This window comes from Oryza brachyantha, chromosome 3, assembly GCF_000231095.2.
Source record: "Oryza brachyantha chromosome 3, ObraRS2, whole genome shotgun sequence".
Lineage (NCBI taxonomy): Eukaryota > Viridiplantae > Streptophyta > Magnoliopsida > Poales > Poaceae > Oryza > Oryza brachyantha.
In genome coordinates this window covers 20743377-20758221 of record NC_023165.2, presented here as the reverse complement: position 1 = coordinate 20758221, position 14845 = coordinate 20743377, and the positions used below count along the sequence as shown (strand labels likewise).

Here is a 14845-nt window from a genome sequence, read left to right as displayed (position 1 = left end):
CAGAATGTCACCGAAAATATCACGGAGGAATGTCACTGCATCCCCGTCCTACTAGCACTAGCTCACGTGCCTGTCTTTTTCTTTGATTTGGCGAGGATTATAAATAACCAAGTCATTTCCTCATCTTTTCTTTCCTTTTGCTCTTGTTAGTCAACAAATGATGTCACTTTCGTAAATAAATGATATTGCCATCATGAATAGATGGTATTATGTTTTCCAGTCTGTCATAAATAAAAGGATAACAATACCATTTGTTTTTTTTTCTGTGCTCCATATGTGCAAATGTCAATTTACAACAAGCATTGGCAGATTTTAAAGTTTTATGTGTTGTGTAAAAGCGCAAAGTTTCATAAACCCTTTTCCAAATTCATCAGTTAAATTACGATAATGTTTACAAAAAAAAAATTCACGTTTGACAGGAGTCCTCGGTTAGGGGATATATAGGTTGACATACTTTCTTCAACCTACATGAGATACTTTGGAATGGATGGATTTAAAAGGAATTATATAGGATTGCAATTAAAATATTATAAAAGCTCATTTGTACATTCTTTAATTTTAAGAACAGAACTCAAAAAAAAGATGTTTCGCTGTTTTAGGATGGTTAGGTTTGGAGCCATTGTCAATGATAAATTTTGGTAAGGCCAGGTAAAAGCTATGCTTGGATTATACTCCTGTCGTCCCTAAACATTTGACGTCGTTGATTTTTTTATACACGTTTAACTATTCATCATATTTAATTTTTTATAAAATATATAAAGCTATATATATGCATAAAATTATATTTAATAATAAATGAAATGATATAAAAATAATTATTAATTTTTTAAATAAGACGAATAGTCAAACATATATTAAAAAGTCAACGATGTTATATGTTTAGGGACGGAGGAGTAAATCTTAAAGCTACCAAGTTTGCTAAATGTTGGCGTCATTTAAAATAAAATACCTACTGTAATAGAGATGTCACCTCTAATTTAAAAAAGGTAATCTTCTTAAAATCACAGAGAAAAAAAGGAAAGGAAAAAAAAGATTGTTTAATTAATGATAGAAATTAGTGTACATATGGGTAATGTAGATTTGATATGCTGCATGTGTCACTGTTTAATTACTGGTGTATACCAAAAGATTAAATTAGTCGTTCACTTTTAATATAAAAAAGACTTGCTCTAAGAGTAGGTACAATAAGTAGGATATAAGCTAGCTATAAGCATATTTTAAGAAGATACGAGAGAAAAAAAAGAACAACTATATAGATTTGTAGCTAGCTACAGCACGGACTCTAAGACACATGTGTGAGAGATAAGTGGAACCGGATATTAATTATGTTACTATTTTATGAATTGACTATTAAATTGGCTATAGATAATTTAGAATCAATCGTGGGCTATACTATTGAACTTGAGCAAGTTCAATAGTATAGCCAACTACTGGCTTTAAATCATCTATAGTCAATCTAATAGTCAATTCATACAATAGTTACTTATAAAGCCTTAATACATGGTCTCACATGTCATACACAATGCGTCTTAGAGCCCGTGCTACAGATGACTATAAATCAGTAGCTCACTACTTTTCTCTCTCCTCTCTTACCTCTTTAAAATATGTTTATAGCTGGCTTACAGCCTGCTATTGTATCTGCTTTAAGGTCGACCTCAATGCATATTTTATGAGGGTGTCATACGCATTAAGAGGGTGTTTAGTTGGTGAAATGAAAATTTTTGCTTGTCACATTAAACGTTCGACCGAATGTCGGAAAGAGTTTTCAGCCACAAATGAAAGAACGAATTTCATGACTGTCCTAGAAACCGTGAGACGAATCTTTTGAGCCTAATTAATCCGTCATTAGCGCATATATGTTACCGTAGCACTTATAGCTAATCACGTACTAATTAGGCTCAAAAGATTCGTCTCACGATTTCTCATGTAACTGTGTAATTAGTTTTTCGTTTTATTTATGTTTAATACTCTATTTAGGTGTCTAAAGATTCGATGTGATGTTTTTGGGTGAAAATTTTTGAGAACTAAACAATTCCTAAATAAGATGGTACATCAGCAAAATTGATGACCTGACAGAATGATTAAATGAAGAAATTTTATGAGATAAGAGAGAAGTTTTATCCTCGTAAAATTTATCTGACTCGGTTATACAGTTTACCGTTAAGAGAACTATATCATACAACAATACGTTATCGAGACTGGACTAACCGAACAATCAATTCGAAAAATTCTCCCTACGGAGATCCAAGGAGGTTTCTAGAAAGAAGCAAGGGCGCGTCGAGATTCGCGCCTCGCAAAGGAAAGCCCTCCTCCGACCCCACCCAACCCAACCTCCCTCCCCCCGCGGCTCCAAAAATAGACGGGCCAGATTGAAACGCGCAAACCGAGCAGCAGAGAGACAGAGAGAGGGGTTAAACCAACCACTAACCAGAATCACCACCCCCTTAATTGCCCGCCACGTCACCGATTAATCCCCCTTAATTGAGTTTTAATTAATCCGGCCCCACTCCCACCATCTCTCCTCTCTCTCCCCCCTCTCTCTCTACAACACACGCAGACCACGCACGCGTCCTAACCTCCTCCATCTTCCTCACTCCCCCTCGGCCTCCTCCCCCACGAAGATCTCCTCCCTCCCGCAAATCTCCCACTCTCTCGGCCCTTCTCCTCGCGAGATTGCCTTCGCGCGCGCGCGCGCGGTCGCCGCCGCTCGAGTCCGGTTTGGGTTGGGTTGGGTTGAGGAGGTGGAGGGAGTTTTGCTCCGGTGACACCAGCCATTTCCCCTCATTTGGGGTGCGTGGTTCTTGGCTGTTCTTGTGGGGGTGGGTGGTTGTTGGTCGGATCTTGGGGGCGGGCGGGGATGGGCGAGCTCTGGGCGGGATTCGATCGGCTTGGAGCCTAGGGCGCGGCGGCGCTGGGCCATTTGAATCGTTTTGCTCTCCCCCGTTTCGGGTTCTTGGTCTAGGTTGGCTCTGCGGTTTCGGTTCGTCCTCGAGAGAATCTGGCGTTTCGTCGTGGGCTGGGGAGTCTTCAGATCGCAAGATCCAATCCTGTTTGCGTTTCTCTCATCGAATTCGGGAGAGACTGTCACTGTCAATCGCTGTCGTCTCCCCCCCTCACCTTTTTCTCATCCTCGCGAAAATCTGATTTTTTTTTCACCTGCTCATTTCGATTTGGTGGTGTTCGTCTTTCTCCACACCGGCGGGAATCGATCCCCCCGAGATCCAATCCGTGCCGCATTTCTGCTGCTGATTCGATCGGATTGAGTGGGTGGTGGGTGGTTGGGATCGGAGGATGACGTCCCCGGCGACGACGACGTACGCCTCGCCGTTCGTGCTGTCGGTGCTCCTGCTCGTCTCCATCCCGGTCATCTTCCTCCTCGCGCCGCGCCTGCTCCCGCCCAAGACGCTCCCGGCCATCCCGGACGCCGACGAGTCCGAGGACCTCGCCCTCTTCCGCCGTGCCATCCTGTCCTCCTCCTCCGCCACGCCCACGCCCTCCTCCACGGCGTCCTACTTCTTCCGCCGCCGCCCCGCCCCGAAGGTCGCCTTCCTCTTCCTCACCAACTCCGACCTCGTCTTCTCCCCGCTCTGGGAGAAGTTCTTCCGCGGCCACCGCCACCTCTTCAACCTCTACGTCCACGTCGACCCCTACTCCGTCCTCGAGCTGCCACCGACGCCCTCCTTCCGTGGCCGCTTCGTCCCGGCCAAGGCCACGCAGCGGGCCTCCCCCACGCTCATCTCCGCCGCTCGCCGCCTCCTCGCCACCGCCCTGCTCGATGACCCATCCAACCAGTTCTTTGCTCTCCTGTCACAGTCTTGCATCCCGCTCCACCCCTTCCCAACGCTTTACAATGCACTTCTCTCCGACAATGCTGGGCCTCATGGCCGCCACCGCAGCTTCATTGAGATAATGGACAATGCCTCCACGCTTCATGATAGGTACTATGCCCGCGGTGATGATGCGATGCTCCCAGAGGTGCCCTATGACCAGTTTCGGGCTGGATCGCAGTTCTTTGTGTTGACAAGGAAGCATGCCATCATGGTCGTCAGGGACATGAAGCTATGGAGGAAGTTTAAGCTTCCTTGTCTGATCAAGCGCAGAGACTCATGCTATCCAGAGGAGCACTACTTCCCGACATTGCTGGATATGCAAGATCCTGAGGGCTGCACCAAGTATACTCTAACAAGGGTGAACTGGACGGATCAAGTCGAGGGCCATCCTCACACATACCGACCTGGTGAGGTATCTGCGAGCCTGATCAAGGAGCTGAGGAAGTCAAATGGGACATACTCGTACATGTTCGCCCGCAAGTTTTCCCCGGAGTGCCTTGAACCACTGATGGAGATTGCAGACTCTGTCATCCTACGTGACTAAGCCAGTAGCAACCCCCCATTTCAGGGTGTCGGAATTTGTACACTGAGGTGATGAGGTATGGATGTGTACCGTCGCTAAGGTGGTGTCAAGAAAAATCTAATCTTCTTTTTAGGTGTTGTGTTGGAGATAATGTCACTGAATGGAGTGTACATAGTATGAAATGCGGGAATTTTAGGTTGTTCTGTAATCTGTATGCTTAACACTTACGTAATAAAGTGGCATGCTACTTCAGATTGTTGTGTTATCAATTGTAATGCTTATGGCAGTTACTACATCGAATTGTTCATCTGTCTGCAACTGTAAAGTTTCTGTTTCATTATATTGCTTAGAAGTATTTGCTAATTGGTAGAGGCCAGCAGGTCTATTGCTGAACATTTGTTCTTGTGTTGTTTTCTCAACCAGGTCAGTTGTACATTATTCTCTCCGTTTCATATTATAATATGTTATAGCCTTGCCTAGATTCATCCATTGATCTATATATATATATAGTTTGTAATTGTGTCTAAATTCATTAGCATCCATATGAATCTAATCTAGGTAATGCTAGAAAGTTTTACATTATGAAACAGAGGGAGTACAAGTCATCACTGTCCTTTTCTTTTTCTGGTGACATTCATATGACTCATGTAATTTGCTTTGGAACATTATAAAAATAGTATTAAGATTAAGAGAGCCCTTATCTATCCAAAACTTGCTTTTCTTCTGCTACAAAATACAAATAAATATTAATTGTGATGCTCATTCTACCTTTTGTTGCAGGGCTGTGATGTGATGAACAAACACAAACTGGTCCATCTATGCCTTGAACTATTTTCATGAGGAACAACATATCCTCCTCCTTTCTCTTTTGTTATTCAGAGATTTTCCAGCAATTGAATGTGCTGGTGGGAGGCAACAACGGTATTACTACAAATTGTCCCTACGTGAGTATGCTGTTTGAACGTTACAATTTGTTGGCAACTAATAGGGTGTTAGTTAACATGATCGCCCTATGTAGTACATGGTGGCACTGTAAATACATGCAGTGATGGTTTGTTCTTTTTGTTCCATACATTCCACGGCTATTGTTATTGCAACTTCTGTTCTATTTTTTCCTGCCATAACGATGACATTCCTTTGTTTCTTAGTCATTCTTGCACTTTGAAGTGATAATAAAGGCATATTGATTCCTGTAGGATGCTTTTATATGAATTACTTGCAAAGAAAGTAAAAATAGATCTGCATTAACAGGACAATTCATGTAATCATGCCAGCTACCTTTTAGGCTTTTAGACCATAATGTGCCCATTGTTGGGTTCAAAGATTTAAGGCTTAAACCCTAGGGTTGAAAGATTATCCTTTCCTGAATCTGTTGGCCGAACCTCCATATAGCCTAACCTGTTGCCTCCTCTGGCATAAGGCCTTTGTCATTTCTGTCCTAAATCTGTGATGCTCCTAAAATCATTCATAGGGATTAGAGGGGATTATGATGGAAATGTAAGTAAAAGGGGTTTGAGATCAACACTGGTTTGATTTAGCACCTCAACAAGTTTTGGTTGCAAGAGCATTTCATTCTTGGGAGCTTCTGCCTGTATTTAGCACCTGGTTTAGCTTCTGCCTGACATCTCTTGGTGTTGCTGCTAACATCTCTGTGGCCAGGTTTCTCTTGGTGTTGCTGCTAACATTTGGTTAATTTTGCCTCTCTTTTGTCATCATTATTTTCAGAATGGTGGGTCTTGACAGCTATGGTTAGCAGTAGTACTTATGTGCAGCTTGGTAGCAGCCTAACCGTGTTACCTGTTTGGTGTTCATGGAGGAGTAACTGAAACTGAAAGCATGGAAATAGAGTATTTATGGCATGATGTTGTACTTATCTTGTAAATAAGTTGATGGAAATCTATGATGTAAACTGTTTTGTTGCATGTTGTTCGGATTGAGAGGTGATCAACTCTTATTCTGCGATTGAAAAAGAGAAGAGGTGATCAACTCTTATTCTACCCGACAGCCCAGAGGAATTTAGGGATATTCAGTGACATTGCTCCATGACATTGACTCAATGTCATCGAGAATGTTATGGTGCAATGTCACTGAATCTGCGTCCGGAATTTAGGCCACGGAATTATTGAGAAATTGCTCAACTGACAGCCCAGTAAAGCCCAGAAATTTAGCCTACACGAGAACCGGCCCGAAGGGGCCAGTTCCATGTTAAACTTAGTTGCCGGCCCATGGTGCCAAGAAATTCAGCCCAACCCAATAACTACAAAAAGCCCACAAAACTAAAGGCCCAAAAGCCCAAATTGTTAAGAAATTTAGACCACATAAATGAGAGGATTAAGTCTAATTTGCCTCCCTCCTGTCTTGCCCTTGGTCGAATCGCATGCCTCATGCCCTGTTTGGATCCACATTTTACTGTCACATGGAATGTTTGGACATTAATTAGAAGTATTAAATATAGATTATTAATAAAACCCACTTCATACTTTGAACTATTTCGCGAGACGAATCTATTAAGTCTAATTAGTCCATGATTATTGAATGTGATGCTACAGTAAATATTTGCTAATCGTGGATTAATTAGCCTTAAAAAATTTGTCTGATGAAATAGCATTTATTTATGCAATTAGTTTTGTTATCGGTCTATATTGAATACTCCTAATTAACGTTGAAACATCCGATGTGACAAGGGACTAAAAAAAGTCCCTGGATCCAAATACCACCTCAGTCACAAAACCGGGTATAACGTCTCCCAAAACAGGTTCAATTCAAGACTCCTCGGGTGGTTTTGCAAGCGGTTTTGTCCTACGTGGCGCTATATATTTTTATTTTAAATCTAAAGGCCCAAAAGATCCATACTGGAAAATATTCAGCCCACTCAAGTGAAGGCCTGAAAGCCCATAGTATCAATAAATCCAGCCCACTAACCCACGGCCCAATAGGCCCGTCCTCGTTCCCACCCACCCACCTCCGCCTCCGCCTCCATCGCTGTCACCCACGAGCTCGCCTCAACTAACCAGCAGCCAGCCAGCCAGCCAGCTACTGCCTCGCCCACCCTCCCTCCCTCCCTGAACCCCGCCGCCGCCATGGCCGCCGCCTCCGCGCTGCTGCTGGTGGGCCTCGCGCTCGCGTCGCTGGCGTCGCTAGCCGCGGCCGGGGACGGGAACGGGGTGTACGACCCGTGCAGCGACGCGCGGATCCAGCGCGGGGACGGCTTCAGCTTCGGGATCGCCTTCGCCAACGCCGCCGCGTTCTACTCGGGCTCCGTGGAGCTCTCCCCCTGCGACCGCCGCCTCAACCTCGCGTCCCCGGCCCAGCTCGCCGTCTTCCGCCCCAAGGTCGACGAGATCTCCCTCCTCACCATCAACACCACCACCGGCTTCAACCCCGTAAGCGATCCTCCCTCCCGTACCATCTTTCGTCTTCTCCCCGCCCCACTTCACGTATCTCAGTGGGTTTGGTTCGGTGGATCCGGTGGAGCTTGCGTCCAACCTGTTCGTGGAAATGCGGCAGTAGGTGGTGGTCGGTTAGGCGGGTCCTTCTGGCCAGCTGCTGTGTTTCTTGGTTTGATCCAGGCTGCAGGAAGCTCGGACATTTCTCACCCTTCGTTTCTAGATCTGGGTAGAGCTTGGAGTAACGTCGTTGCTCGATTGGTATGGTTGTGATAACAAACTATGAAAGATCTCGCTCCGTGCGCGCTCATGACAATGTAGGGTAAACTGAAATTTAGCTGCGATTGCTGATCCTGTTGCTTTAGCGCCAGCGCTCTTGGTTGTGTTGTTGCTGGAAGCAGTCCTTATGGAGATGAAAGATTATCTGATTTTTGTGATAGCTATGTAATGTTGTAATGATGGTATTAACTACTATAAAGTTAAAAAACTATTTTAGAGAGGTAAGATGATCAACTTCCATATAAAAATTTTTTGCAAAAAATGCACCGTTTAGTAGTTTAGGAAGCGTGTGCGCGTAAACCGAGGAAAAATCTGAGAATAATTAGGGGAAAAGAATGCAGCTTAATATCTCAGTATGCTGGAGGGTTAGAGGATTAGGGCATTAGGGCCTGGGTTGTCATATGCGGATAGTCCACATACACATAGTGACACAGAAGCTTTTTCCTGTGGGTATTGGTACGATTAACCCCAAATACTATAGTATTCTATCCCATTTCTTGTTTGAGCATACTAATTTGCATTTCTGCATAAATGCAGCATGATGCTTGTGGATGTACTTTGTTCTTTTGATTCGATGCAGTAATGCAGATACAGTGAATGCATTAGGTTCAATTGATGAGAACAAAAGTGTTACATGTTGTTATTTTCTTCCCCCAAATGAGCTATGTTTCAACTGAGTTAATTGACTTATGTTTCAACTTGACTTCATCAATGATTCAGTACTGTTCAACTTCTGTTTATATAGTTGAAATCATGATTTGTAGTAAAATGCCTTGACATATTTGTTATCTTTGATGGACCTTGAATAATGCTCATATAGTGCGCAATGCAAGTATGAAACATATGAATAAGTTGGCGATCTCATTATATTATATTGTGGTACAGGAAGCCTTCTTGTTTTCTTATGACATGTAAGTTAGTGCCTATAGTCTACAATTCCGTAAAATGCAACATTAGCACTATTCGTTCTATACTTATAGTTGTGTCCCAATCTTGCTAACCTGTAGAATGTAAAGGATTATTTTTCTTTGGGATGATATAAAGGCCTTTATAACAATTCAAGGCCTTCTGAACCTTGAAATTTGACTGCTATGTATATAGCATCAGCGTCCAAGGTATACCTACTTCTAAATTGATGACAACCATTACCCAAAGTCATCAAGTACATACTGGCAGTCTGGCATAGCATCATGTACGTGAAGTATTTTATATTGTTCTATCATTTTTTTTCCAAACAGCTTTTTCTGCCATGTTCACATGCTGCTTTGAGAAATTGATCCTATGAAAACTAAGAAGTCTTATTTTTCTGATGGAATTGAAGCTGACACTTTCAGTTTTCATCCTATGGACTACTGTTAGCATGCAATATGCCAATGGTGGATCCAGGTTCTGAGGGTGCTAAAGCATCACACATCTATTTAGAAAACCATTACATCTTTCATACTATATTCTGAAGCATGCAGTACCAGAGTAGGAATCTAGGCTTCAGAATTTAATCCTAGCATGCCCCGCATTAAGAAATGTCATTTTCAAAATTCCACTTATGATCTGCTTCTGTCTGTAGTTGTTTTCTCAAATAAAGGCTAGCAAAATTGTGAGACCAAATAAACTTTGACTTCAAAGCAATTTGTACTGGCTATTATTTATTTATTTTCAAAAGGTTGACCAAATAAGTACTCCTTCCGTATAAAAATATAAATTGTCCTTGTTTTTAATGAAGTCAAAGTTCATAGCATTTGACTAATTATAAACTAACAATATATATATCTTCAGTACCACACTTGTGGTATTGTTAAATTTGTATTTGAAAATACTTTCATATGATGTTAATTTCGTAGTTGTTGATAATACATTATGAAAGTAATTAACGGTCATGGTGTACTATTGAGGACTGTAGCAATAGTATGCACGCCTTATGTTTTAATACGGAGGGAGTAGTTTGTTAAAGGTTGTCTATTGGCTAAATTATTTAATATCATTGTACCTTAATTCTTTATGCATGTTTCTATCAAGTAGTGTTTATCAAAAGGATTTGTTTTACTGAGTTGGGCTCCATGATGTAGGATGTGATGCACGCTACCTAGTAATTTGACACTAACCACCAATGATTTTCAGCATTAGCTTTTTCTTGATTAGTGTTTATCGCAAGGATTTGTTTTGCTGAGTTGGGCTCCATGATGTAGGATATGCATGCTACGGTACTACCTAGTAATTTGACACTAATCATCAATGATATTCAGAATTAGCTTTTCTTGATTGTTGCATTTTTGCAGTTGATAACATGCGCTACTGTTATGCTCAAAATGTTACCTGTAGCTCTTGATCTTATTACTTTGCTGACCTTGGTCTTCACCCTCATATATATCATGTTTGTAGCTTACATATATTTGTGGTACAAATGTTAAAATTTGCTACTATTGGGTTAGTATGCTTAGAAGCTCAAAAAAGAACAGAAAATAATGCTTCTTTACAAATTGTTCCAACATTTGATAGGATAGTAATACTGCAAGGGATTGGTTCCTTTAACTTTGTTTTTCATTAATTAAGTTGAGTGACAATTCAGCACCATCAAATATATAATGTCATGGCTCACTGGTTTTGACACTGATTATGGTATAGTGTTCGGGATTTTATCTTTTCTGCCTATCACGGTTAAGTCATGCATCTAATGATGGATCGGCATATAACCAAAGTTCTTCTTTGTATGTCCCAGGCCTCGGCTGGTGGATACATGGTAGCATTTGCTGGTAGGAAGTATGCAGCCAGGTCTACTCCGACTTTTGTGTCCAATTCTTCATTTACAGTGTCCAGCTTCACCCTGGTATGGAACCAAAGATGTACCATTATGCCCATCATCTGTCAACTTGTGAATATTCTGAATGTTGTCTCCATTTGATGATACTTGTATAGGTTCTTGAGTTCAATAAAGGCAGACTTCAAAACTTGCATTGGAAGAAGGATGGCTGTGGTGCTTGTGCGAAATCATCAAACCTTGTTTGCCTTGGCAAGCAAACCTGCGCCTTCAGAACACAAAGCTGTAAGAGCCAGGGTCCTGTCGACTGCAGTATCGGCATCCAATTGGCTTTCTCAGGCACCGATAAGCATGAGTCAGTTTTGAACTCATGGTATGAGGTGTCTAACCTACGACAATACTCCCTATACGGGCTGTACTCGAACCTGAAGGACACCCTGAGCGGCCAGTTCAACAAGTTCTTCTAGGCTTTTGGTGCATTCTTTGTCCATACACTTCTGCCACTACTTCTCTGGAGCACCCCGCCTGATGTTGTACCTATTGCTCTTTAGGTTTGCCCGATCTGATTTTAGCTTGTGTGGAGATGCCCTTCTGTGTCATTTTCCACTAGTATTCTTTCCATTCCTGTTCGCACTTAACTTCCATTATGTGATGGGTTGCTATCTCTTGATGTCATCTATGCAAGACAGGTCCATGTCCAGTTTGCGCGGTTGTAAAAAAATTGCCGAGTGAATTATGATATTAACAGCTTTCATCTATGTGCCAGTTGCCACATGTTTCTGAAATTGCTGTCCATGATCGTCAGATAGTTAAACTACTAACATGGAGTCTTGTGTTTGCAACTGCATCCTGAAGAGTTTTTAAATTTTTTTTTATGGATTTGGCATCACTGAAATGGGTGTCGGCGTTAACAAGGTTGCTTACGACCTTATCAGAATGGGTCTAATTTCTATTACTAAGAGGCCTTTCAGTGATTACTATACTGTTCTATATAATTCTATTGTTGAATTTTCACGTTTCAAACCGTGACCTATGAATATTCCAATGAGGAACAGAGCTGTTGTCTCCCCAGCGGCAACAGACGGGACAGACGAAGATAGCGGTGCTGATGGCCTGAGTGCTGTATGTTCTGTCCCTTTGCCTGTTGATTAAACTTGTGTATATAATGTTCCTTTTCCAAGCTGATTCCAATCTCCTGTATCTGTTTTTTGGAACACATATTTGCCAGGATGTGTTTTCAGAGCTGTGTTTTAGCCTTTCAGCTGAGACCTGGACCTAGCAACAGCTGCTGTTCTTTTGGATAATAACAACATTTGTTGTTAACCACAGTTTAGTTTAGCAGCAATCTCCACCATGCACCATCACTAGAAGTTCATCTCTGCATGACATGCAGAACATCAGCACTGGATATGGCAGACTGGCAGAGAGGTGTCACTCAAACAGGCAAAAAAATCAGACAAAAATTGGCAGGTTTCCTTGGCTGGCTTGGCATGCATTGAAGGAATCGTATTCGCTACCTTCAGGTTTCTTGGTCTCTTCGCCAAAGAAACTTCTCCTCTGTTCATCTTTTACTTTTTTATCTATAATATTTGTCTCTTCGTTTTATTAAAAAAATTACGATTAATATTTTTTTATTATTAGATGATAAATCATAAATAGTATTTTACGTGTGACTAATTTTTTTAATTTTTTTTAAAAAATTAAATAAAACGGACGATGGATTAAAAAAATGATTTATTTTGGGACCGAGGGTACTCGCTATGGACAAACATTTCATAACAAAGATGCATTTACAGCTCACAAAAGCTGAAATATAAAGTACAGTAAAGGGGAGTACCAAACTTCTGTCATCCAAAAGGAGTAAAAGACACGTGGAAATTTGCAGTTTGAGAGGACAACAGAGTGAAGGGACAGAAGCAGCAGCATCCATGATGAGAGAAAGGCACTCACATTTCTGCAAGAGAGTGAGCACCTGAGAGGGTGTTTGCTGAGAAAATTTTTGGGAGAAGTGTCACGTTAAATGTTTGATCGGATGTTGGAAGGGGTTTTTGGACACGAATGAAAAAACGAATTTCACGGCTAGCCTACAAACTATGAGACGAATCTTTTGAGTCTAATTAATCCGTCATTAGCACATGTTGATACTGTAGCACTTTAATCATGGACTAATTAGGCTCAAAATATTTGTCTCGAGATTTTTTCCGTAACTGTGCAATTAGTTTGTTGGTTTATTTATATTTAATGATTTATTTAGGTGTCAAAAAATTTGATGTGATGTTTTTGGAAAAAAATTTTAGGAACTAAACAAGGCCTGAATTAAAGTTCACTGGTACTACTACTGCAGAAACAGCACACAAAACATTTGCAAGAGGGAACACCTGAAGTTACACGTAGATAAACCAAAAAACTAATTGCACAGTTATGTAAGAAATGATGAGACGAATCTTTTAAGCCTAATTAGTTCATGATTAGCCATAAGTACTACAGTAACCAATATGTGCTAATGACGGTTTAATTAGGCTCAAAAGATTCGTCTCACGGTTTCTAGGCTAGCCGTGAAATTCGTTTTTTCATTCGTGTCCGAAAACCCCTTCTGGCATCTGGTTAAACGTTCGATGTGACGTTTTTGCCAAAAAATTTTGGCAACTAAACACCACATTACTACTACTACTGGCCGCGTTCGGGACGGCGGTAAGTTAACTTATTTACTTCGTTTTTCGCGCGCACGCTTCCCAAACTGCTAAACGATGTATTTTTTATAAAAATTTTTATAAGAAAGTTGTTTTAAAAAAATCATATTAATCTATTTTATATTTTTTTAATAATTAATAATTAATTAATCATGTACTAATCTATTATTACGTTCTCTGCGCCAGATAAGTTAACTTACCCCTACCTCCACCAAACGCAGCCTACTAGCAAAGTACCACTACTGCTTAATGCTGTCTGAATCCTACTACTAATACCTCTGAAAAATCCAAGTGCTTGCATTTTAGTTATCAAACACAAGATGTTGGAAAGGAGATGACGAGCATGTTTGAAGATAAGATGGTGACGTCAGGGTGCAAAGGTGGCTGGGCTGGAGGGGAAAGAATGGTGGTGGCCACTCACCTGGGCAGCACCACTGTAAAAAAGATTTCAGTGCAGCATTGGAAAAAGGATTTTTCAGTGCAGCATCAGGCCCACAGCTGAGCTGGAGTTCCAACGAGGTGCTTGCATTGCATGTGATGTTTCATTTTGTTTTATGGTAGTGGCTGCATGCATCACCTGCTGCTGGAAGTGACCATTTCTTGTTTATGTTATTTCAGTTTCAGTGTTGGTAGTACAAGATTCAATCTTGCATGGCTTTCAGAAAAATGGGGTTTCAGAAAAATGGGGTTTGACTTGTCTCCGTTCCATAATAATTTTATTTTTTGTTTTTATGTGTTTAACGTTTAACTATTCGTCTTATTTGAAAAATTTGTGCAAAAACCTAAAAAAATTAGTCACGTATAAAATACTATTTATATTTTATCATCTAGTAATAATAAAAATATTAATCACAAATTTTTTTAAATAAAACGAATGGTTAAACGTTGGACACAGAAAAATAAAAAATAAGGTTATTATGGGACGGAGATAGTATTCCATTTGAACCTAGTTGGAGGGAACCGGCTAACCATCTTTCCAGCGGGGGCTAAAGAGGAGAAAAAAATTCATCAGAATCAACCTGGGGAGAACCGCATGTCTTTGTGTCATGAAGAAAATAGGCATCTAAATTTCGTTTCGACGGGGACTTGAACTTGGGTTGTAAGTTGTATATCTACTCTATTGAACAACTGAGCTAGAGTCATTTTTTCTTTGACAGAGCAATTGAGATATACTTCGACAAAATGAAGCACGTTTTGTTTTTCCTTTTCAGTGAAAATTTCTTTATCACAAAAGCTGACATACCGAATGGAAAAAAGAACTAGGTTTAGAGAGTGGTGAGACATGCTGGTACTCATTTCATCTCAAAATATAATAACTGAGGTATACATTATAGTACGTATGAATCAATTAAAGCCCTATTGCCACAATGTTCAAACTTCCTTTT

General features: G+C 41.0%; 2 protein-coding genes across 3 annotated transcripts; both read left to right on the top strand.

Annotated features, from left to right (window-relative positions):
* The first annotated feature begins 2605 nt into the window (after positions 1–2605).
* Positions 2606–6314, top strand: LOC102718813 (glycosyltransferase BC10-like). Of its 2 annotated transcripts, XR_005811447.1 has the most exons (3): positions 2606–4429; positions 5134–5297; positions 6079–6314. XR_005811447.1 is itself a non-coding variant. In XM_040522550.1 (1 exon), the coding sequence occupies exon 1, from the start codon at positions 3292–3294 to the stop codon at positions 4372–4374; it is 1083 nt and encodes a 360-aa protein (XP_040378484.1). In that variant the 5' UTR covers positions 2607–3291; the 3' UTR covers positions 4375–4622. The 2 variants fall into 2 exon arrangements, 1 of the variants encoding a protein (XP_040378484.1); XM_040522550.1 differs by lacking the exons at positions 5134–5297; positions 6079–6314 and having other exon boundaries at positions 2607–4622.
* A 1097-nt stretch (positions 6315–7411) lies between these two features.
* LOC102702926 lies at positions 7412–11550 on the top strand. The gene is made up of 3 exons (XM_006651577.2): positions 7412–7736; positions 10732–10839; positions 10929–11550. Exons 1-3 carry the CDS (start codon positions 7434–7436, stop codon positions 11235–11237), a joined length of 720 nt encoding a protein of 239 aa, XP_006651640.2. The 5' UTR covers positions 7412–7433; the 3' UTR covers positions 11238–11550.
* The last annotated feature ends 3295 nt before the right edge of the window (positions 11551–14845 follow it).

Bases quoted from the DNA above. Each gene is read 5' to 3' on its own strand.
- LOC102702926 (XM_006651577.2), top strand. From the start codon at position 7,434: ATGGCCGCCGCCTCCGCGCTGCTGCTGGTGGGCCTCGCGCTCGCGTCG. The intron at 7,737-10,731 runs GTAAGCGATCCT...TGTATGTCCCAG, and splicing joins CCACCACCGGCTTCAACCCC to GCCTCGGCTGGTGGATACAT. The intron at 10,840-10,928 runs GTATGGAACCAA...ATACTTGTATAG, and splicing joins CAGTGTCCAGCTTCACCCTG to GTTCTTGAGTTCAATAAAGG.
- LOC102718813 (XM_040522550.1), top strand. From the start codon at position 3,292: ATGACGTCCCCGGCGACGACGACGTACGCCTCGCCGTTCGTGCTGTCG.